The following is a 24,425-nucleotide window of genomic DNA, read 5'->3' as shown; positions in this document are numbered from 1 at the left end:
GAGAAATATGGAGGGGGAAAAAAAAAGAATGGGACGCGTGAAGCTTCAGGAAAATCAGGAAAATGGAAAGTTATCCATGAGCACACAAGGTCTGCTTCACTTCAAAATGCTCCACCTGGACCAAAATGAAAAACTTTGGTTCTTCTGTCAGTGGCTAGACTAGCTCAGAAAAGAAAACACCAAACTAACCAACCAACCAACCAACACCAGACAACCACCCTCTCACACATTAAAAACTTACTTTAAATATTACTTTAGAACCTCAAAGAATTCCAAGAGCCCAAGAGTTTAAGATGGTGGAATGAAATGTTTTGATTCACAGCAGCAAGCTTCTCTTGGTCATTCCTTAGCAGAAACAAGAAGGAGCAATACCTGTCTTCTCTCAGCCAGAGGACCATGTCCATCAGCACAAGCAGAGATATCCCAAGTGACATTCCTGCCCTGATTTGGGCAGCTCAAAAGTGTCAGGAGGAACCCTCAGCCCCACCCCAAGCTGGACCTGTGACCACAGCAAAAGAAGACACTGCTCTTCCACTCCAATCAGTGCCTCACTCGTAATATTTTATTTGTTTTGTTGACTTTTATTGAGAATGAAAAAATAATTTAAAGCAATTATCTGTACAGGGGGGCAGGGGGGTGGTTAGCTGGGTAGAGGATCTGTGACCCCCCCAGACAGGCCAGGGAGGGCTCAAGGGGGTGATTTACAGCTGTCCAAAACCACGACAATCCCACCGAGGAGGAGCGGAGGGCCAAGGACATCTCTGGAGCTCTCACAGGCTCAGAGCACAGGGGCAGGAGGCTCTGCAGGGGCACAGGGGGCCAGGCTTTGGCCAGACAGACCCTCAAGTGACCTGCAGGGGTGTCTCCAGCATCTCCATGAGGAAGGTGTCGATGGGGGTGTCTCCAATCAGCTTGAAGAAGAAGAGGTGCTCCAGGCACTTCAGCCCGATGGAGCGCAGTGCCGGCAGGCGCAGGAGCAGCTTGGCAAACCTGGGAAAGAGCAGAGTCAGAGGCACAAGGGAGGCACTGCCTGCCCTCTCCCACCCATTTCCAAGCCTGCACCAGCCCAGATTCTCCCCAAAAAATGCTTTGGGGCATTCTCAGACTTAGATTCCCTTAAGCTTTCAATATAAGCGTTTGTCGCCTCATGTGGTGGGAATATGTACCTTTCCAAACCAGAATGTGGCATTTTTAAAACTTAAACAAAAAAGAAGATACATCCAGATCTGAACATCTTAACATGACCCATATCTCCATGGTACCCTTTAAATCTATGCTCAAAAACTCCCCAGGCTATCAGAGTGTGTGCAGCCCCTCAGCTGCCAGCCACTGCCTCTGGTTTGGAGGCACATCTGGGAAGGGGGTGCAGCTGGCAGCCTGTTCCCCCTGCCCAGAGCCCACTTGTAGTGTCTGTGGTGACAGCCAGAGCCCACTGGCAGTGTCTGTGGTGACAGCCAGAGCAAAAACCAGCAGAAGATTCCGCAGGCACCGACCCAGCTGCCGGCACTTCAAGAGCTCGGCCAGCAGAGGGTAGGATTGGATTAGAAAGCAACAAAATTCCAGCTCCACAGCACCCTCAAGGCTGGGGATTTGGGCACTGTGGTTCAGGCAGAGCCAGCACAGCCAGGATCCTCTCTGCAGGGTGGGAATCACGCTGCCCTGCCGGGGGCACTCACCGCCCTGGCTGCTCAGGGTACTTCTGCTTCGTGTAGGCTTCCAGCGTGGCATAGACCTTCTCCCGCAGAGATTCCACTTCTGAGGGGCTGGACAAACCCTTGGCATCTGGTCAGGGGAGGAAATACAGCTGGGGAAAAGGTCTCTGCAGAGGGGGTCTTTGCACTGTGTGCACTGGCAGGAGAGGAATGGGACAAATCTTGGCTGCTGGGAGCTGTCCCTGCCCATTGCAGCAGGGGTGGAATGATGTGGTCCTTGAGGAACCTTCCAACCCAAAGCATGAAATCTGTCTGCAGCCTTGATGCTCATCATCACAGTGACCTGCTTGGAGTGCTTGTCACCTGGGACTGTCCCCAGCCTCGGGCTTACCTGGGTTAAACAGGACAATGGCTCGCAGGCACCCCAGCTCCGACTTATCCATCTGCATGTCTTTCATTTTGGACACCAGCTCTGTCAAAACCCTGCATGTGGGGGACATGGGTGAGCAGACCGTCAGAGACCAGTTTCTCCACTGAAAAAAAGGCACTGGGAACACCCTCAATTCTTCTCTGCGGGAAGAGAGGCATCTTTGAGGCACAGCCATGCCCCACACTGCTGTTCCACAAGTGCATCAGCAACATCCTGAGCATCAAATTTGCTCCTGTTCTCACTTTGTTCAGCACACAGCACTCCCAATTTGCACTCACTCAAGGAAAACCACATGGGTTTTCTCCACTTTTTACTGTGTGGTGCAAAACATGGGCACTGTCCTTACGTGTGCCAGGTGTGAAGGAGTGGTGAGGCAGTGTCCTGCCAGGCAGGGAGCAGGCACGGCAGGGACAATATGCATGCACTTGTTACACAAACAAGTTAGGGTTTGAGGCTTTGCCATCTAAAGTTCTTGGTGAGCAATATTAGGCCTAGATACAGCCACAGCAAACTCTCTAGACAGAAGCATTCCTCCCCCTGCACACCCAACCCAACATCTGCTTCTACAGCTGCAAATCCCTTCTCACTGTGCTTTCACCCCATTCTTGTTTTTTTAAGTCAGTCAAACATCCCCTGCTCCTTCCAAGCCACTTCTGCCCCAAACCACACAGGCTTTGCTCCAGTTCCCCTTAAGGACATGTTTCCCACTCAGAGGGGAAGGCAGAGCTAGCCTGGCCAGCCCTGCTGGGGGATGGCAGCCACGTACCTGTCAAAGATGGAGCCCACGCCGGCGCTGTGGGCGCTGCTGCGGTGCACGTGCAGGCCCGTGGCCAGCAGGATCCCATCCTGCACCGACACAGAGCGATGGGAGAAGGAGGCAATGAGCAGCTCATTCCAGCCTGCAAGCACAGGAGGGCAGGACACGTCAGGCAGTCTGGCCAAAAAGCAGTTCCAGACAGAGCAGCAGAGCTGGTTTCTCCCTGCTGGCTTTGGACTGAACTCAGGGGAGAGTTGGCACCCCAGGTACCAGTGCATCCCTTGCAAGAGGTGGGAAATCCCTTGGAAATAGCTGGGAAATGCTCTCAGGCACATGGTGTGATACTTGGGGTTGTTCTGGGCACGGACAGGAGTTGGACTTTGATGATTCTTCCAGGTTCTTACCAGCTCAGGATATTCTATGATTCAGTGACCCTGACTAGCAGCAAGCAAGGAGCAGAAACTGGCTCAAAGGGAAAACAATTAAAATTACAAAAAAGAAAAGGGGAAAAATATTCTGTGTTTTCTTCCTAAAAAACCACATTCCTAGCAACTCAAATCTCTTTACAAACAACAGATTCTACACCCCATCCACACCCTCTGCCAACCTCTCATCGTGTCTCAGAATGGGACATGGAGGAATGGATTGGCTCAGGATTGCACATTCACCACCCAGCCTGGCTGGCTCTCACACAGCCCAGAGAAGGGACAGGGGCAGCAGGGACAGCACAGGTGGGGGACATTACCTGCCCGGAGGAGAATGACTTGGTCTTCCAGCGTCAGGTCGGAGAAGTGGGGGATGCGCTTGGCCCACTCGACCAGAGTGAAGAGCTGCTTGTCAGCAGCGTGGCAGATGTTGGTGACAGGGTCATTTGTCTAACAGAGAGGGGTACCAAAAGGAAAAGAGCAGAGGAAAAGAGGAGAATTCATCAGTGGAAAGTCTTTGATAATCGCAATTGAGTTAACGATACTCAATGCCACAAGCACAACATCCAAACTGCCAATAATCTCAGGTGGGTGCTGTTGGGGAGAGCAGGAATTTGTTACCACTGTCCTCTCTGCAGCCAGCCAAGTCAGCTTGATGCCTTGGAGTGGCCACCCAGAACAGAGGCTAGACCAGATTAAGAGGGTAAAAAAAGGTATTTATTGAAGGTCTTCAATAGGCACACCTTGGGCAGTCAAAAGAGGGGCTACACCCAAGATGGACAACGCTAAGTTTTTCAGACAATTATAAGTTTGGTCCATTTCCATTTCAAGGGTTAATCCTCCAATTACAGCTTCAGGTAATGAAGTCATATTCCCCCAGTTTGCTCCCCCCAATTCACTTTTGTTTATACTTTTTGGGGCCTGAGGCTGTAGGGTGTCCTTGAGCTTCAGGCCCAGAGGGATTGTTTTGTCTGACCAAAATGTGAAGACAGCAGCTGACACTCTATATGGAGTTTAGAGTTATACACTAAAGCAGTACAAGATTTGAAAAATATGAAAGCTAAATGCCTTAGGGCATCAAGCTGGTTGCTAGACTTTTCTGTTTGCTTGTTACCCTTTGCAAAGCAAGTCCCTCATGGCTGGCTCCAGTCCTGCTCCCCAGGGCATATCCAAAAGCCAGGGAGCAGCCCCTGAACAGGCATGAGCACCAGTTCCATCCAAACCAGCAAAACCACAGCAGTAAACCTGCTGTGTTCAGCTCCACCCCAGCCAGGGGCAGACAAGAAGTGTTCAGGGCTATGCACGTGTGAAAGCCAGCACAGGGCTCAGGCTCTCCAGCATCTATTTCAGTGAGGAGATTCCTCATTGAAACTAAAAGAGACTGGGGAAAAAATGCTTGGAAAATAACATATAGTTGTCATTCAGAGTATCTCTAAAGAGAAACTGTTGGTGATTTTTAGGTGCTGTGGAGCAAAACCCCCTTGCACAATGCTTGTTGTTCACATGGTGCTTGTCTGTTCAAATCCCAGCTCCAATCTCTGGCTGCAGGTGCTGCCAGGGGCTCTTACCGAGCTCTCTGTGCCCATGTCACTGTAGGCCTCTGTTTTGGGCTCCACTGCCAGCTCAGCTTCCAGGATCCTCTCCACGGGCATGTCCTCACTGCCACTGCTCGTGGACTCGGCCTCGGTCTCACTGCGCTCCCTGCTCCTCTGCCTCTCCTCCTGCACAGCTGTGGGACACAAGCACGGCTCTCTACAGCCACAGCAACGCTCATCTGCTCACAGGGGGTCCCCACAGGTGGGATGGAAACCCCCTCAAGCAGGAAGCAACAGAAAATAATACCATTCACATTCTCTTAAAAATTTCCTCCACCCAGGGTTTCTCTCCTGGGAAGCTTAAAGGCAGCGAGAGAAGCCTCAGAGAAAAAGAAAACAATTCCTATCTCATTTGTTTCTCCTGTGTTTTGCTCATGTGGAATGTGTTTGGAGACTGTTTACCCACAGGTGATTGCTTCATTGGATTCTGCTGTGAGTTGTTTTCACTCTTTGGCCAAATGGGGCCAAGCTGTGTCAGGACTCTGGAAAGAGTCACAAGTTTTCATTATTATCTTTTTAGCATTCTGTAAGTATCATTTCTGTATTCTTTAGTATGGTATAGTATTCTTTAATATAATATAGTATAATAAAGTAATAAATTAGCCTTCTGAGAACATGGAGTCAGATTCATCATTTTCTCCTCCCCTCAGTAGACCGGCATTTTACAATAAATGGGTATTTCAGATGTACACCCATTAAAATGGCTGCTCCCACACCAAGAACTCTGAGGTTGCTGCAGACCAGTAGCCTCCAAATTTGACCAAAGATTGTGATTTCCAAAGTATGAAGCTCCAGAACAGAGGGAAGAGGAACTGATGCCTCCAGGTGGCAGTCTGGACTTGGCTGTCACTGAGTGCTGGAAGAGGCAGCACTCAGCACTCCTGCACTCACAGACAGGTTTTTGTGCTCTCAGCATGCTTCCAACAATCCCAGAATGCTTTCAACAATCCCACAGCAGCCAGAGCATCCAGCAGCAGGGCTAGACAGTCCCAAAACCCCAGCTGGATTCACACTTGCTGCTTGTCTCATTCCTGAGCAAAATCCTACCCAGCCTGGCCCAGTCCTGGCATCACCTCTCCCTCCACCACCTCTCTTCCTGATCCTCCCCACTAGAAAGTTCCCTCTACATCAGCACCCCAACACCTTCACTCCCTTCTCCCCTCTGTATATTTTCTAAAGAAGGCACAGAACATGAAATTCTCTCCAAAGCTCAGTTTCTAATTCCCAGGACGTGTGTAAGACAGGTCAGTGTAGGACCTGTGTATCTTGTGTGCAACAAAAGTCCTGGTACACTTTTTTTTTGTTTGTTTTTAAGAAATCCCAAAGGGAAATACAACAATCCTGCTTAAGAAGTGACCAGCAGGCATTATATTTGTTCAGTTCACTGCTGGGGTGAAATGGTAGCACCCAAGGAGATGGATCAAGGTGGGCATCCAGCCTGGTACTTGTGAGGGAGGGCTACACAGGACACAAGTATATGCCAGCCTGCTGGGGGGGAATATTTGTGCAGAAAAAGCCATGCAAGTGTTTCTGAAGTCACCAAAATCTTACTGTAAGAAAGAACATGGCAAGGAAATACCAGTCCCATCACTCAGCCCCTGAACTCAAGCTGCACTCTGTCCCCAGTTTCTGCAGCTCCCAGTGACTGCTGCAGCCAAACTCTCACAGGATCCACCAGATTCCTGGGGTTTAAATTTTCACTCTCTGCAAAAGGAAGTTGTGCTAACACCCTGGTCCTCTGAACCACTTTGCACCTGGCTGGAAGAGGGAGCTATGCCTGGGATTAAGTTTTTGATTCCAGCCTGGCATTCTGCAGTCCCCTGCTGCCCTGTGAGTTTGAGGCAGCACAGCTTTGGTGATGCTGCAGGACGAGAATCAGCTCATGCCCAGTGTTACAGCTGCTTCCCTGGGCAGCTCTGTTACTTTATCTTACAAAAAAGGAGCTTAAATGCTGTGTTGGTTGTCACTTCCTGACGTTGCATCTGTTAGGATAATTTGGGAGACAATCCAGCTCAGCAGGTGAATGGAAATGACAGAGGGGAAATGACAGAGAACTATAAAATGAGAGATAGAAATAAATCATTCACCCTTATCGTCCAGTACAAGAATTAGGTGGTGACAAATGAAGTCAGCAAATCAAAAACAAAAAAATGGAAGCTGCTCTTCACAAAAGAGACAAGAAGGCTGCAGGACCCCTCACTGCTAGGTCCCAGCAGAAGTTTACAGGTTTCCAAGGGGTCCAAGCCACTAAGAGTCACTAACTAGAGGCAAGGTTGGGTCAGGATCAGTTAAAAGCTTCGATACTCACCCATGTGTGTGATTAGGTGAGAAGAAAAATACACTGTAACAGCTTCCCCATCAGTCTCTTCCCTTATTAGCCCTTATTAGGAAAAAAGCCTTCACAGAAGGAAGAATTTTTTGCACCCTGTCCAACATGGGAACAGGCTGCTCAGGGAGGTGGCAGAGTCACCATCCCAGAGGTATCTAAAGGACAGGCATATGTGGCACTTAGGGACAGGGTTCACTGGTGGAATCTGCATTGCTGGGCCAATGGTTCCACTTGATCTTAAAACTCTTTTCCAACCCAAACCACGATTCCCATTTCCTTTACGTAATGAGGTCCCAAACCCCCTGATGAATGCACCAGCCTTGGAGGGCCACCAAGAGGCTGATTTATCCTAATGAATGGAGGAAAATATCTCCAACCCCATTGCTCCCAGCAGCCCTACCTTCCCTCTTCATCCCCATGGCGAGGCACTTCTGGTAGCGGCAGTACTGGCAGCGGTTGCGCTGGCGCTTGTCGATCAGGCAGTCCTTGTTATCCCGGCAGGTGTAGATCAGATCCTTCCTGATGGTCCTCTTGAAGAAGCCTTTGCAGCCCTCACAGCTGTACACCCCATAGTGCTTCCCTGGGGAGGCAAGGGAATGGCTGGCCAGGCAGGCTTTTGCCTTTCCTTCCAGCGTGGAGGAGCTCAAAGCAAATCCAAAGGTGGGAAAACTGCAGGGTATCACCTTGAACTGGCTTCAAGTCTTAGCAGCAGCAGTCAAACCACAGGACCACTGTTTTTCCTGGGATAAGGAGGGGCTGCATGCCAGTGGAGTGATGTGGAGCATCTGAGGTGCACAACAGCCACAGGCAGCAAATGGGGTGCACTGATATGGAGAGGGCTTTCAAGGCTCACTGGGGCATGATAGAAAACCCAGGCACAGGCAGAGCCCAGCTGACACAAAGCACAGGGAGATGGGAACACAGAAATGGGGAAGGCTTGTAAGGCTCACTGGGATATTGTAGAAAACCCAGACACAGGCAGAGCCCAGCTGACACAAAGCACAGGGAGATGGGAACACAGAAATGGGGAAGGCTTGTAAGGCTCACTGGGATATTGTAGAAAACCCAGGCACAGGCAGAGCCCAGCTGACACAAAGCACAGGGAGATGGGAACACAGAGATTTTGGTAGATTTACCTTTGGCAAACAGGGACAGAAGGTAAAATGAGGTTACACACACGAGGGAGAAGAGCACAGTGTTTAGGTTTGGTCACTTTTGGGCACAAATCTGCAACACAGCCAGCCAGACCCAGCCATGAGCTTGCCATGCCAGTGTGGCCCCAACAGCCTCCACACTGCTCAGTGCTGCACAGTCTCAGAGCACCAAGAGAGTTCTCACTGCACAAAGCCTTCCCCAAGAGAGAAAGCCTCCTACCTGAGGACCTGTCCCCACAGATGGCACAGATGTGTTTGGCTAGGGATCCTGGACTCGTGGATGGATAATTCATGTTCCCCATCCCCGGGAGACCCGGCAAGGGCTTGACATCCTCCGAGCTGCTGACGTTGTTGAGGACATTGAGCTGCAGAAGCCACAAGATAGGTTAGAGGGGAGAGACTCACATCTCAGTGAAACCATCCCCAAACGGAGCTGACCCTTCCCTTGCTGCTCCTGCCAGGCTTGTCCCCCAGGCTTACCCCCATGGGGCTGCCCTGGGCAGACAGACAGACATCCTCTGCTGAATCCAGCAGGAGAGGCTTAAGCAGGCACTAAAGCAGACACTGCATGATGTTGTAACCAAAGCCAGGACTAAGCAGAGCTGGAAAAGGGCAGGCACTACCCTCAGCTGCTCAGTTACAGCCTCCAAGCCATGAGGCTGGTGGGATCCTGGCTGCTTCATTAGAGGATGCTGATTGTTGGCTGCTGGCAGCCACAAACACAAACAGATTAGTAAAGCAGAGCTCTGCAGACAGGTGATTTGTTACAATCAAACCTGCACTGCTGCATGGCTAGGGAAGCTGTAATGGTGTTTAAGAACAGAAAAAAAATAAATAAAAATTAGTGGGTTAGCTTCCCTGACTCACAATATCTGCATATGCACATGAATACATGGCCATTTGGTGCCTCTCTGGGACTTAGGTTCCCAAACACCATCACAGGTGGTAGATTTGGTGTTACCAGATTATTTTAAAAAAAGAAACAAAAAAAAAAAAAAAGGGGGATCAGGCTGAGCATTGAAAAATCAGCAGCTGTGAGATGCAGGCAAAGGATGCAGAGCCCCCAGCTGAGATCCCCAGGAGCTGCTCCTGGCTGCTGAAGTTAAAGGTTACAAACCCACATTGATTAGAGACCAAAGCCTGACGTTGCCCAGGGCTTCCTTTTATTGCTGTTTGCTTTGGAGCCACGTCAGGCAGGGCAGGGAGGGTTAAGGGCCATTGAGCACGTCCTGTCAAAAGCTGTCTGGGCAGAACAATCTCTCTCCAAGCCCACCATACACCACCAAATCACCTTCCCCACTGCTGTGGGCTGAGGGCTGGGGATGGTTGTTCCATCCCTGGGTTTGTTTGGAACAGTTGTGCCAATTTATCAGCTCAAAGAAGGCAGAAGCAAGGACAGAAAACAAGAATTTGGATGAAGACCCAGCTCGAGCCTTCATTGCAATCTCTGTAACATTTAAAACAGTGGATTCCATGCATGTTGCTGAAATTTCTCCATTTGCTCCAAGAAACTGCACATTTCCAAAAAAAAAAAAGTGGTAATTTCCACAGAAAATTTTGGTAAAGAACAAAGGTTCATCCCATTGGAATTTTTTGATGTGTCATTAGAAAAATAAAAAGGATGAAGCCTGTTCTCATCTTCCCTCACCGCTATCCCTTCATTTTCAAGCTTCAAATGTTTTAATAACACAGAAAATAAAAATTATCCAGCAAAAATCAGGAGCCAAGTGGTTTTGCTCCAGTAGGACATATAAGTGTATTGGGAAAAATTGCCCAGAGGAACAGAGGTTTGATCTCCCCAGCAGAGACTCAAACCAAGCACTGGCAACTGTAAATCCTTATGCTTCAAAATCCAGGCCAAGGAAAAGAGAAATAAACCCCTTCCTCCCCACAAGTGTCCATCATCTTGGCAAAATGCTGAGCCAGGAGAACCTTTTTATGGTTTAAAATGTTACTCAGAACTCAGGTACCACCTTTTCTTCCTCCCTGCCTGCACTTTGAAAGAATAAAAGGGAGAGAGGGTACAGGGGAGGGGGACACACAGGGCAGTTTTATCCATCAGTGTCCTTAGAGCTTGACTCTTGCAGGTGAAGTGCAATCATGGATGATATCTGGGACAACTGCTTGAACCCAAATCCATTAGCTGCCTCCCTGCTGAATCCCCAGGGCCCAGCCGTCTCCTTGCATTAGAGGCAACACAAATGGAACCTTCTCCTCGGATCTGGGAACTTGGCACAGGGCCCAGGCTGGGGAAACCACTTCCCAGAGCATCCCCAGTCCCAAAGGAAAGGCTTCCAACCGGCCAGTGCTGCCACAATTTCCTGTCCAGCCCTTCTGTCCTTGATGTCAGGGGCACAAATACCATCAGATCCACGGGGAACAGCTGGGTGCTGCAAGGGGATGAGGGATCCTCCAGCATTCCCACTGCTGACAGCTGGGGCCCACACAGGAGTTGAGGATGCTGGGGAAAGGTAAGCCAAACATCATCCTCTTTCAGAGCTCTTCAGGGGCCTCCCCATGCTATTTTTTCCCAGCCTTTCAGGCACTAAGAAGAGCTTCAGGCATTCCAAGGAGTAGCAGCATGGTATGGGAAGAGAGGGCTTGGGGACCATCTCCTTGCTTTTTCCTCAGCAGGAGACACCAAGGCTTCTGAGCACTTCCCACCTTCAGGTCCCACTAACAAAGCTCAAAATCTTGCTCCTAAGAGGCAGAATTTTCACTTAGATCAGGACACCCAGAACATTTCAGCTCTCTGTCGAGATGCCACAGTGCCACCAGAAATGCAGGAGGCAGTTCCAGGCTTTTGGAGCAGCATGTCTCCATCCCACAGAGCCACCCTGGGAGGCTCCCAGCCCTCCCATGGCTCTGGGGAGGCTCCAGCCCAAACACCTGTCTGGAAGGGAAACCTCAGCACCCACGTGAGCACAGGCAGCAAGGATGGGAGTGCTCAATTTTGCTTCAGGCCAGCTTGAGATGCAACACAGTAGGTGGCTGGCATTTAGCATTAACATTTGTCTCTCCCTAGAAAGTCTGTCTCCTTTCCAGATAAACAAATGAAGCAGACATGCTTCTGCAGGAGGAAGGGCAATGTTTCACACACTGCAGCCCTTGGCTATCCTGTTTCCGTGTACAGTAATTACACACTGCAGCAGAGGGGAGCTGGACTGCACCCACAGCGAGAACAAAGCTGGAAATTAGCTCTATTTCTTCATCCTGTGTGGGAACCCAGGACATTTCTCTGGCTGCCCTGGGTGATTCTAGACCCTGGCAGGGGGCTCAGAGACCTTGGCACGGAGTCACAAACACCTGTGCCTTTGATTTTAGCCCATGGAAACAATTACCAACTGTGTGAAGAGTTACAAGCCACAAGGGTTTGAGTAGAATGACAGTGAATTTGTCACAGGGTGAAAAAGTGGAATTTTGGGGATTTAGAATGGGGGTTCAAGAGGCAAGATGAAAGAATCTGGGCATGTCCTGTCCTTCTTGTCCTCCATCTTCTGCTGTGATGGTGACACTTCTGGATTGGTTAAGAGTAGAGAGAGACTGTCTAACATAGGTGATAGGTATTGGAAAATTATAAAAAAGGACACATAGTTCTCAGTATAAAAAGTTAACACCACCCCAAGGGCAGGGACTGTGCCACAACCCGACCTGCTGGACAGACCTCAGCAGGTCAGAGACAGAATGGAACAGATAAGAGAAAATAAACAACCTTGAGAAGCAGAACCCACGAATCTCGACTTCTTCAGTGGTGGGGCTGGGAAAAAAGGACTTTCTAATACCTTGGAGATCATCTCAACCACAGAAATCTGAGAATCCTGTAGGGTATTTTAAAACTGGTGTGCTCTGTGTGTCTGTGCAAGGCTGATTAATGCAGATTCCCATGCTAGAAAATATTCTTTCCAGCTGAGCTCTGAGTGGCCGCACTCCCCACCAGCCAACCCTCTCCCTCAACTTTTGGGACTTCACCCATCCTGAACACAAAGATATCATCACATCCCCACCTGTGGGCTGGCATGTGCCACGAAATTGACGCCGGGGGCGGAGGACAGAGCGACGGGGTGCGAGCCCAGCGAGGAGGCGATGACCCTGTAGGGCGAGCCCAGGGCGCTCATGGGCGCCGGCAGCGCCCGCGCCGCGCTCCCGGCGGGCTCCAGGAAGCCGGGGGGCCCCTCCACCACCGGGCTCCCCGAGGACAGCCCCGAGGACAGGCTCACCGACGGGGAGCTGGCGTGCACCGGGGAATCTGCAGGGAGAAACGGAGAGACGGAGTGGGATGGAGAGCCTTGGTGGTTGTCACCGTCGTATTTTCTGGGAAAATCCCTTCTCCTGGGAAGCTGAGGAGCCTCGGAGAGAAAAAAGGAAAGCAATAATTATCTGGTTTGCTTCTCCTGTGTTTTGCTGCTTTGGAATGTGCTTGGAGATTGCTTATCCAACAACATTGGTTTCATGTGAATTGTTTTGACTTAATGACCAATCACAGTCCAGCTGTGTCGGGACTCTGGAAGAGATCACGAGTTTTTCTTTATTATCTTCTAGCCTTCTGTAAGTATTCTTTCTCTATCCTTTAGTATAGCATTCTTTACTATAATAGAGATCATAAAATAATAAATTATCCTTAACATGGAGTCAGATTAATCACTTCCTTCCTGCCACAGGGGACCCCGAAAATACCACAGGTTGTGTCAGCTTAAAATGCCAGCCCAGCCTCAAAACCAAGCAGCAAACCACACTGTAAAGAGAGAAGAACAAAATGTTGGTTATAATACAGGAAAATGAGTTATATACTGTTGGAACGCTGGTTACTGAGAGTTTGAGACTTTCTGTGCAGACCCCCCAAGAGAACACTGCATTTAACCTGAGACCATAGAGAAGACTTCCAAAATTAAATGGTAAAACTAAGATTTATGAGTGTGTAGTTTGAATAGAAGTGTGTAATATCACATAGTAGAAGACTTAGAGTTTAAAGTTTTAGAATATAGAATATATATATAAAATTTATACATATATATTTTATATTGAATATATAAAACAAGACAGAAGTTTTAGAGCAAAAACTAGTCCTTCTCCTTCATGAATTTGAGCAGTATTGTATAATATAAATATATAATATATCATATATAATATATAATATATAATATATAATATATAATATATAATATATAATATATAATATATAATATATAATATATAATATATAATATATAATATAATAATATATGATATATGATATATGATATATAACATATAATATGTAATATGTAATATAATATATAATACATAATACATAATACATTATATATTATATATTATATATTATATATTATATATTATATATTATATATTATATATTATATATGATGTTATTATTTTTATATATAGTATATATATTAAATTAAAAGTCCACATTACAAGTCACGGGTAATTAAGTTATTGAGTTAAAAGTAAAAATAATTTAAGTGTCTTTTCTTAATTAGACAGTTTATTCTTAAAAGGCCTTATAAAGAAAGAAATACAACTCCATTTTTAGCTTGTTAGAGTGAAGTGCTGTAAAACTCACAGTTTGTGAGATTGTAATATAAATAAGAACTAATAAACATGTAAGTCCAAACAAGAAATACCATCTCACACATTTAATCCCAACCTTGGCAGAAGAAAGAAAGTAAAGAATCCACAATATACAGCAACAAACATTATTTGGAGATAATGCTTAATAACAAAATATTCCTTTTCCACTTTGGTGCCTCAGCAGACTTTGAGGAAGGCACCACTGCCTGCCTGCCTCAGGCTGATTTTCAGTTTGCTCTGAACTCTTCCTTGAGGTCCCATTTCTTCTGTCCAAGCCAGCTCTAGGGACAGCACACTTCTGAAACCCTGACATCCTCACCAGCCAGCCTGGAAACTCTGAATGCTCCACAAGCCTTATGATGAAGCACCTCTGCTCCCTGAGGTGGCTCTGGCCTTGTGCTCCCATGGCTCAGTTTTCCCCCTCCCCACTCACTGTGTCTCCACTGTGCCTTTTCCCATGTTCACTCCCAAAGCTGGGTGCCAGCACCTTCCACAGCAGCTGGAGCAACCCAGGAATGCCTCATGACACGCTTGCAGCGCAAGTTTCAGGACAAGGCAGCCCCAAAACAATTTGCCCTTTAATTTTCCTCATTTGTACAAATCAGAGCAGAGACTCTGGCCACGCAGATGTGCCAGGGCACTCTCACAGCTACAAGGACAGGGGTTTTCCTCCCTCCACACTAAAAAGAGCTGCAGTGCACATCACGAAGCTGAGCCACATGAGATCAGTCTGCCCCTGAACCCTGCTGAGGAAGAGGTGGTGTAAAAAACAATATAACCCTGATCACTGCCACTTCAGGGCAGACTCTGAGGCTGAACAGCTCAGCCAAGGCCTAAATACTGTCTTCTGTAGGACCAGTCTCAAATATTCAGGCATCAAATGACCACTAGTCCAAATGGGTCATGCATTTAGGTTCATATTAAGGATTTCCATGACCTTTTCTCCCTCCCTTAGAATTTACCAGCCCTAGTTAGCATTAGCTGTCATTAACATTTCTGTGAACCATTATTTCTCCGTTGGTTTTTCAACACAGGAGATGATTCCCTGGAGTAGCAAGGCAAAGATGTTGTGTGGGAAGGTCACACAGCTGCTTTTTCACGGCTGGCACAGAGGATACATTCTCCCGTTGCATTTGCAAGTAAGGCAGCGCTTGGGTGTTTTGTTTGTTTGTGGTTTTTTTCCCTCCTTTTAACATTACTGCAAAGTTATTTACGTGACAGTGCTTGTTATTCTACCTGAAGTAACAATCAAATCTGATTCAAAGGGAAGATGCACAATAAAGACGGGAAAAGGTCAGCTTGCTGAATAACATTAAAGACATTTGTCAGAGTCAAGGAGGACTCCATCCGCTGTTATCAACCCGCTTCAGACTTAATTCTGCTGAGGGAGGGGGAGAAAAGGTCTTTGTCAATTCTTGCTTTGGCTTTTTGGATCAATTCTCCCGGTGGGAAAGCGATGTGCAGCAGGAGGAAGCCGGCTCAATGACAACAGCAGAGGGCTCAGAGGCAGCGAGGCGCTCTGGAGGCAGGAGCAGGGCTCTGCCTGCTGCCACAGAGTCACCGCAGATCCCCCTGCCACCACCAGGGAGACACACAGCCTGCTTTCTGCTAGCAGACAGCAACATCCTTGCCTTGGAATGGATCCCAAGTGCTCCAGTCCTTCATCCCAGGGACAGAGCGCCTTTAGCACTGGGCAGAAGCTGTGCTGTTTGTCTGGAGCCTCCCTTACCTCAGCTCACACAGGCACCTCAGATGTTTCTTGGGGCTTCAAAGGACCATCCTGGCCATTATCAGCTTCAGAGAAAAGCAAATGCATTTTTCATCACCTGTGGTACCACAACACACAGTCCTCCCCAGCATCTGCAGCACAGACCTAGAAAGAATTTGCTTTTACGCCTCTTTAAATAACTAGGTAAACAACATTGCCTCTGAGGATTCCTCAGCTTGGAAAATAAGTCATTGCAGGGGATACTGGGCAGAGATCTATCACACCAGGAGAGCTGAGCAGCAGAATGAGTCTTCATCCTCTTCCATTAACACAGAAAAGGGCTTATTTTGAAAGTATCATGCAGAAGATTTAAACCAATAAGAAAAGACACCCAGGAGAGTTAACTGTTTGCTTTTATGCCAGACCTTTCCGGAGTGCTGTCATTGCTGAAACTCTCCATTAGAGAGGCTCCAGGTTGCACAAGGACCCAGAGCAAGGCTTTCCCACCAGGAGGCTGCTGGTCAGTGCAAGCCCCATGGTGACAAGAGGCAAATTTTTCAGAGCTGTGCCCAGGGGGATCCCCTAGACCCCAGGATGGGATCAAAGCTCAAAGCCAGGAAACCTGGAGGGTTTTACCCTGTTACACCTCTGTTATCCCAGCAAAGAGATACCAAAGAGGAACTGTGAATGCACAAAGGAGTGTTTGCTGGTGGAGATGGATGGATAAATGAAAATACCCACTGGAGAGCACAGAGGTGTAAAGCCAGGCTTTGCCAGGGCCTGATGACACAAACCAGAGTTGACGTGCTTGCTCCTACAGCGCCTGGCTACACTGTCCTGCCAAGGCTCTGACAAACCCCTTGGTCAAATCCACAGTGTTAAATTTCCATTTACCAAACAACAACTTTATCCATCTGTTACAAATTCAAATAAAGGCCCTATCTAGAAAAGCACAACAATGATGACAAAAAGCCCACAAAAACAAAAAAATTTTGACTTCCAGTCCCTTTCTGGAATAAGTCTGCTAAGTAATCCACCACAGGAGCAGAAATGCATTCTCCTGCAGCTGGGGAAAATCCTCCTCAGCTTCTCATTTTCAGGCTAGAGTGCTCAGAGAGGGATATAAGAAATGAGTGTTAGCAGACTATCAGCTTGTGAGAGGAGCAATTTTCATGGCTGAAAGGTGTGCAGAAAGAGGCAAGCCAAAGCATCCTTGACCCTGGGGTTAATTATTCGCTCAGCTGAATACACTCAAACTTGTTTCAGTTCAAAGAAGCCAGGGGGGTTTGGACTGTGCAAAGAGCCAAGTTTTGAAAGAAAATAATTAAATTAAATGACTTGCAAGAAAATACTGATGTTCTGTGTCCCACATCTCCCAGCAGAACCCAGAAAGGTCTTGGGTTCACTGGGATGGAATAGCTTTACTGCAGGTATTTTCTCTCATCATCTGGGAGATGGACAAATGGCAGTGGAACAGGGCTAGGTGTTGGGGAAGATGAAACAGGAAAGCTTTATAAATATGATTGCCTGGCAAAAGATTTTGAGAATATGGAAACTATAAGTGAGATTGAAATGAAAGCAAGCTTTGAGATTCCTCAGTTACTGAACAACTGGAAAACAACGGTATGGCCAGCTCAAGGTAATCCCCTTTTGATGGAACAACACCCTCTGCTTGCAGACAGGCCCAAGGGTCAGAGCAGACCCTACAGCTTGGCAGAAGGGGCCCAAAGAGGAGTTTTTAGGGTTTAAAATGTAACACAGGGTGGTAATGTAGTGATTTTTATAGGCTGTATGGAAATGCTGTAGTATTTGTATATTGTACTAGATTGGTTAGTGAGAATTAGAATATTCAGCACAGAAGATTTATGGTATTGTAACAGGAACTTCACTCTCTCTTAGTCTTTTGCTCTGTCTCATCCTCTTTACCATGTTCTTTCCTTCTCTCTCTTTACCTCTGTCTTTACTTCTCTCAGATCAGCTCTGAGCTGTGTTTGGCAGCTCCCAGCAGGGCCCTACACCCAGGCCCTTTGCAATAAACCACAAATTCCATGACCTGGCTGCAGAGATCTCTGCTCTCCATCCATCCCGACCATCCTACCCCTGTCACTCCTACAGCTGGGGAGGAGCTGCAGTGCAGCAGGGAAGCAGCTGTGGGATGGAGCAGGGTGGGCTGGGGAGACAGGAGCCAGTGCTGCAGCCAGCCCCAGCCAGCCACCCCCGCTGCACAGGGCACAGGTGACATTTACCCAGGCCTGCAGTGTCCATCAGGTAATGCAAGGTGACAGCAGGGACGGGGACGCCCCGAGCACAGGGCACCAACCACGCTGGCCATGTCCCCACACAGCTGGGGAAGGCCAGCTGGGACCTGCACTGAGCACCAGGGCTCGCTGCTGCTTTTCAACACCCACCCTGCACTCACCATTGGCTTATTTCTGATCCACAAGTGGGGCTGTTCGTCCTTCTACCGTGCCTGGACAGGTATGTCACAGTCATATTTTCTGAAAAATCCCTTGGCCCAGGACTTTCTCCTGGGAAGCTGAGAAGCCTCAGGGAAAAAGGAAAACAAAATCTTCTCTCATTTGCTTCTCCTGTGTTGTGCTCAGATGTGGAATGTGTTTGGAGATTGTTTATCCAACAGGTGATTGTTTCATTGGTTTTATGTGAATTGTTTTGATTCATTGGCCAATTACGGTCAAGCTGTGTCGAGCCACGAGTTTTCATTATTATCTTTTTAGCATTCTGTAAGCATCCTTTCTGTATTCTTTAGTATGGTTTAGTATATATTCTTTTATATAATATAGTATTATAAAATAATAAATTAGCCTTCTAAGAACATGGAGTCAGATTCATCATTCCTTCCTGCCACAGGGCACCCTGCTAATACAATACAGGGAGTTTCCTGTCCAAGTTCAGGGCAGCTCGATTTTGTATTTATTTCTCTCCTGGAGGAGCAGGTGGATTGTGTGGATTTTCCAGTATCTCTGCTGCAAACATGCACTGCCCAGAGAAGCCAGTGCCTCTATCAGCTCTCCACAAGCTGCCTTAAACAGAAGCACACACTCCAGCCTTCTCTTTGAAGGGGGCAAAGCTTAAGAAAGAAGAATTTGGTTCTGAGTGCTTCAAAGTGGCTCTGCAAATTACAGCATTGTTTGTGGCAGGGAGCAGCTGAAGTACACACACAGAAATACAGTGTCCATACTGTTGCTTTAGAATAAGGATAATTTCCAATGCCAGCTTAAGCATCTCTGCTGACATTAGGAAAAATAATGAAGAAAGACCCCAAGAAACACTCAGTTCTCTGCATTTTGAAATTACTGCCCTTGAGGACATAAGCAACAGCATTACCCTCACCCACCAGCTACTGAAGCTGAGCAAGTACACAAAGCTTTGATACTCCACTCCAACTGTGCTTCATCTTCACTTCAGCAAAATCCTAATCCAGGGACAGGAAACTTGCATGAATGGCCTCATAAATCAGGAGTAGAACACCATCTACACCACAGCAGATGTGGAGGTGTCCAACACATGCACCTGCAGAGCACGAAAGCTCCAGGTCCACGACACCAACCCTAAACAGCCAGGTCTGGGCTAGCACAGTGAAAGTGAAACAAGGTGAGCTTGATAAGGCACTTTGGATGCACCTCTGTGCTCCAAGCACTTCACAGGGGAAGCTGAGGAAGGTGTGGAAACAAAGACAAGTGACCCCAAATATCTCAGTGAAGGCAGTAGGAAGAGAAGGAACCGGGCTGCAACCAATAAAACTGCCTTGATTTTCACACAAATAATGGCAGCAAACATCAGCTTCAGCGGTTACACCTGAGCAGAAAGAAGAATCAAAATGCAGAGGCCAAAAACATCCAAGCACTGCACACACTGTCTGTTTAACCACCACAGGCTGCAGGCTTGTTTTGGACAATGTCCCTTCAACTCTAACACCCAGCAAAGCCTTGAGAGAAATATCCATGTTCAGCACTGAGGTCTGACCTCATCTAAGGCCTAAAACAGTCCTTGAAGATCCCTGGCAAGCCTAGAGATGATGATACTCTCAACATTCACAGTTTCCTTTTTAATATCAGAGAGAATCAAAAGCTGAAACTCATCAAACAATGAAAAACACTTATGCTCCCAAGGCTTCAGAGAAAAGGTTGACAAACATTTAAAGGTGTGAGCTGCCCTGCCTGACACATGACTTTGCAGATATTTCATCCTCTGCAGATCAGAAAGCACTGAGAAGTGGGCAGAGAAGGGCTGATTTCAGGAGAGGAGCACGAGTGTGCGTGGGAGGTGCAGCCTGGCAAACAGCTCGTCCTTGGGGATGACCTTGAAAGGGAAATACCTGAGAGAAACACTCCTGAAAGTGGCTGCAGTGATGGTAGCAGGATACCCACCATAACTGGAATCCAGCAAAGTTCTGCTGCTGTGACTGCAGAAGTTGTTTTTTGTTTAACACACAGAGGATGAACCATAAAACTCTTCCCTTTCTGGGGATATTTTTAACCATCCAAGCAGATTCCCACAGACAGTACAAATATCCCACAGAAAGGTTGGTGGGTTTGCCTTGCTTTTAAGGTCCAGTGACCTCTGTGTTTCCATCTTTCCTGCTCAACTCCATGCCAATAAATAATGCAGCCTTCCCTGAGCGCTAAAAACAAGGAGGAAAACTCTCAGGAGCTGTAGTGGCACATATGGGAGCAGGGGTTTCTCCAACAGGGTCCTTACATTGGGCAGCAGAAAGTTTCCCTCAGCCCTCCAGGTGGTGGGAAGAGCTGCTTCCTCTCTTCTCTGCTAATGCCTCCCTTGCAACAGGGGCCATCCAAAACCTGGCCACAAAAAGCTGTTTGTCCTGTCCAAACGTCCTTGGACTTACTAAGCTATTGACCCACTGTCCAATTTCAGTCCAATCAGGCCAAGACCTCAAAATAGCATCTGCTGCTGAGCCTGCACCAGGGAAAGACTCCTTTAGCAACTACACATCAAGTAATTAAAACAGAGCTGCAAGCCAAATTTACTCACCCTAACAAGGTGTCACATCTCCCTGGTGGCCACGGTAACACACAAGAGTTGGATAAAGCTCCTTGTCTCCAAAAAAAACAAAAGGAAAAAAGTCGTGGAATTTGAGGCCTGAAGGGTTTTTACAATTATCGTTTGATCAGAATTCCCACTTGGCCAGCAGCCACTAGGAAAAAACACGTACAAATTCCTACAGTTTTGTTTGAATTTGTGGAGAAGCTACAAGTCCCCAGGAGAATGGATCCCACTGACTGCAGGAATTGTGGTTGCCCCAGGCAACTGAAGGCAGGCATCTCCTGCTTGAAAAGAAAAATTTTCACAAAATTTAAAATCTCATTTTCTTAAAATTTCATTTTCTTAGATACCAGAGTTGCCCAGTCGCTAAGGGCTCTTTTCCATCCTCACATCCACAATTACAGGAATGGACACAGCAAGCCATGACATCCAGGGGAAAAATCATCCTGCAGGCCACAAAACCTGGGACAATCACATGTGAAAAAGGTGCCAGGCAGGCAGCAGAGCCAGCCCAGCACAATGCGGGTTTTCCTCTCCCTATCCCCTAAACGACCTGGCCTAACCCTGCTTTGCTTGGGAGAGCTGACAAGATTGCAGCCGGAGGTGGTGTGGCCACAGGCCAAGTTACATGAGTAGCAATAAAAGAGACTTTGTGGAGGAGCCAAGTTAGTTCTTGTCCCCAACCAACGTTGCCAGAGAGTGCCCAGAGAGAGAGGACAGCCAGCACAGCATCTTTCCTTGCCCTGGGAGCTGGGCTTGGGGTGAGATGCATCCTTCTGGAAAATAAAACCACATTTTTAAGCCCTTTCTTTGCTCCTGTAGCCCAGCACATCTCCTGCTTTAGATATCTAAGGCTGACTCATCTGAACATTTTCCCTGCTACTCTACAAACTCATCTGTGACACCTTGGAGTCTGACTGTCCTTTTCTCATCACAAATCATGTGCTTATGACCAGCTTGTGGATGTATTTCTCAGACAAATTTGGTGGTGCTATCCAGATGTTTAAGATCAAACTGAGTGTTGCACACCCCATCAAAAACATGCACCTTATTTCTATCCTGAATGCAGATAAAATTAAGGTAAAGCAGATGCAACAGCCACTTGAAAGCAAAGAAAAAGACAGCAAGTTGATGCCTTCTTTTTGCCATTATGCTGAAATTGAAGCCCAGAATTTCAGAGCTAAAGGAAATCTGAATGCAAGAAGAACAGCAGAACCTGCATCACCTTAACTTTGCCCTCCAGCAACACCGTGCAATGAATGCTACAAGCTGACAGCTTAGTGTGGACCCTGATGTTCCAGGAAGAGTTTCATGGCTTTTCCAAGGATGGGGGAGCAGTAAACACCAGGAACACATGGTGGGCCTGATGGAGATGCAGGCTGCCTGGTGGTGAGGACCCAAGGCAGTGGAAGATCCCTTCCACCCGTGGTCACCACCATCTCTCCTCCTCCAAAGCCTGGCTGCCCTCTCACACAGCCCTAAAGCTGTTTGCCCAAAACAGGCACTGCTTCCTCAGCCAGCCAGAATTCCCCTCAAAGGAGAGGGAGCTGCCACAGGGACATGGAAGCCCCTCTGGCTTTTTGGGGAGAACGGCCAGGAGTGGCAAACTCCATCCAGGGAGCACAAGACAGGACAGAGAGACTGTTTTAAAGCATCCCAAACAAAACTTGGCCAATGCTTTTACATCTCTGCCTGGCATTCACATACAGAAAATACCTCTGTTTCTCATACCAAGCTGGAAGCAGGTTAAAACCCCAGTTTAATATATTAAAAGGAAGTTAAACTCCCAATATACTGAGATAGAGAAGTCCCTTCGCCTTTATTGGTGGAAAAGAAATCCCTCTGCTCCTATTACCAATTTCCTCTCCTAGAAATCTCCCAAAGGCTCTGCTGAGTGTTGTAACCCTTGTCCCTACAGGGATCTCTGCCTGGTTCCTATGAAGATCAGCTTGACTGTCACTTTTCCTTTGGTTCGTTGCAAGTTTGTAACAGAAATAAATTCAACACAAATAACACTTTCATTGTTTTGTTCTTATTTGTAATAGAAATAAATCAAACACAAATAACACATTCATTGTTTCCTTCTAATTGCAGCAGTAGGAGAGAGCTCAGCTTGTCTTTGCTGGGTCCTTAAAACCACCCATGAGCAACAGATTCTCCCAATGAGAATCTGCAGAAACAGCCTAAAAAGGTATTTTGAAAAGTCAAGCTCTTGTGAAACTCGAGGATAACTTGATGCAATACTTTCCTGGAGTTGGCGAATTACCAGAGGTGAGCATCTGGTGAAAAAGGGAGGGGGGAAAAACCCCACACATAGTGGGAACATCCCATGTGCAACGTGATGTCTGCAGGAACTGCTTCTCCAGCAGAGAAATACCAGGCTGATTTACACAGCATGGGGGCCTCCAGAGAGAATCCTGGAGGTACTTCCCCCACCTTAAAGGGCTGGGAACAACTTAAGGAAAGACTTTGCACACACACGCACTTTGTTCCATCAATACTTCCAGCAGTCCATAGGTGGGCGCTCCCAGCCCCTCGCAGCCGAGCACTCCAACCCACAGCTCCTCAACCCATTCCCCCTGTGTCAGGGCAAGGGGTAGAACCTCAGATAAAACATAAAGAGTATTCCCAAAGAGCATTTCCCGAGAGGAGCCGCGGTTCCTGCGGCCAGGGCTCGCTCTCGGTGGGCACAGGGGTGTCACAGCCTCCCTTGGCTCATCTGACACAGCTCCACACGATGATGGTGGGATCTGTGTCACAAGGGCAGGAGACAGCCCCGCAAGGCAAGGAATTAACCCTCGTAAGGTTTTTCTCGGGAGGTGTTTTATGTTTGAAAAGTAATTTTCTCCTCCCCTCAACAAGTTAATAAAAATTAAATGGGAAAGATGCTTACTCGGTTTGACGCTGTTCTTACAATGAAGAGATTCAAGCCAGCACACACAGACACAAACACGCATCTCCCGAGCGATCCGCTGAACTTCAAAGCGCAGCCTGCAGAATTTCAGGCAGCCTGGCGCGGCCGTGCAGAAGTTCACAGCACATAAAACCACAGGACAGCTTCGATCACAAGCACACGGGCACTGCAGGTTACAGCCACATCCCAGCTAGGTTAAATTTTAGCTGGGAATTTAAATTTTTAAATTCCCTTTACGTTTTTTAATTCCCTTTACACCACCCCCCCTCGCCGCCACCGTGGGACCAGTTCCTCCCCCTAACCCCGTAAACGCAAGTAAAACACTTACTGCCAAAGCCCGCAGGAAACTTAATGAAGTGAGGATAATTCCCATACATGTTTAATCTTCAGTTCATCGCTCGCCTTTCCCGACACGAGTGCCTCCTCTAAACTTCAAAGCCGTCCGGAGCGCAGCCGGGGCCGGGGCATGGCTCTGAGGGGGCTCTCGGAGGGTGCCGGGGCAGCTTCTCCTCGCCGCGGGCCCATGCTCGCCTCACGCCGGCCGCGGCCAGGCCCGGGCCGCGCCAGCCCCGCGTTCCCCCGCGCTCCCCCGCTCCTCCTCAGCGCCCGCTGCCCTGCTCGGCTGCCTCGGCTCCCCGCGAATTCCCGGCGCTCCGGGCACGCAGCATAATCGCCCGGCGGAGACGCCAATCAATGCACGGCGGCTCCGCTATGGATCGGGAATCGGGAGCAGGGGGAGAGGTTAAGTTGTTCAGGGGAGGAGCGTCGTGGGGAAGGAGGGGGTGATGTGCTGCTCCACCAGTGTTGGTTCCAGCAGCTCCGGCCATGTGGAGCTGCACATCCACCCCGCATCCCACAGCAGATCCTG

At 48.0% G+C, this 24,425-nt stretch overlaps 1 protein-coding gene across 2 annotated transcripts; it reads right to left on the bottom strand.

Moving 5' to 3' along the window:
* Positions 1–579: 579 nt before the first annotated feature.
* On the bottom strand, positions 580–24,096 carry RXRG (retinoid X receptor gamma). Of its 2 annotated transcripts, none has more exons than XM_058808630.1 (10): positions 23,886–24,096; positions 12,347–12,588; positions 8,563–8,707; positions 7,589–7,768; positions 4,833–4,993; positions 3,585–3,714; positions 2,849–2,981; positions 2,044–2,135; positions 1,677–1,782; positions 580–990 (listed from the first exon to the last, which is right to left on the bottom strand). In XM_058808630.1, exons 1-10 carry the CDS (start codon positions 23,932–23,934, stop codon positions 843–845), a joined length of 1,386 nt encoding a protein of 461 aa, XP_058664613.1. In that variant the 5' UTR covers positions 23,935–24,096; the 3' UTR covers positions 580–842. The 2 variants fall into 2 exon arrangements, with proteins under 2 accessions (XP_058664613.1, XP_058664614.1); XM_058808631.1 differs by lacking the exon at positions 23,886–24,096 and adding an exon at positions 23,537–23,547.
* Positions 24,097–24,425: the final 329 nt, after the last annotated feature.

Source organism: Ammospiza caudacuta, chromosome 7 (assembly GCF_027887145.1).
Source record: "Ammospiza caudacuta isolate bAmmCau1 chromosome 7, bAmmCau1.pri, whole genome shotgun sequence".
Taxonomy (NCBI): Eukaryota; Metazoa; Chordata; class Aves; order Passeriformes; family Passerellidae; genus Ammospiza; species Ammospiza caudacuta.
Note: the sequence above shows the minus strand (reverse complement) of the source record. Positions and strands in the feature narration are given on the sequence as shown.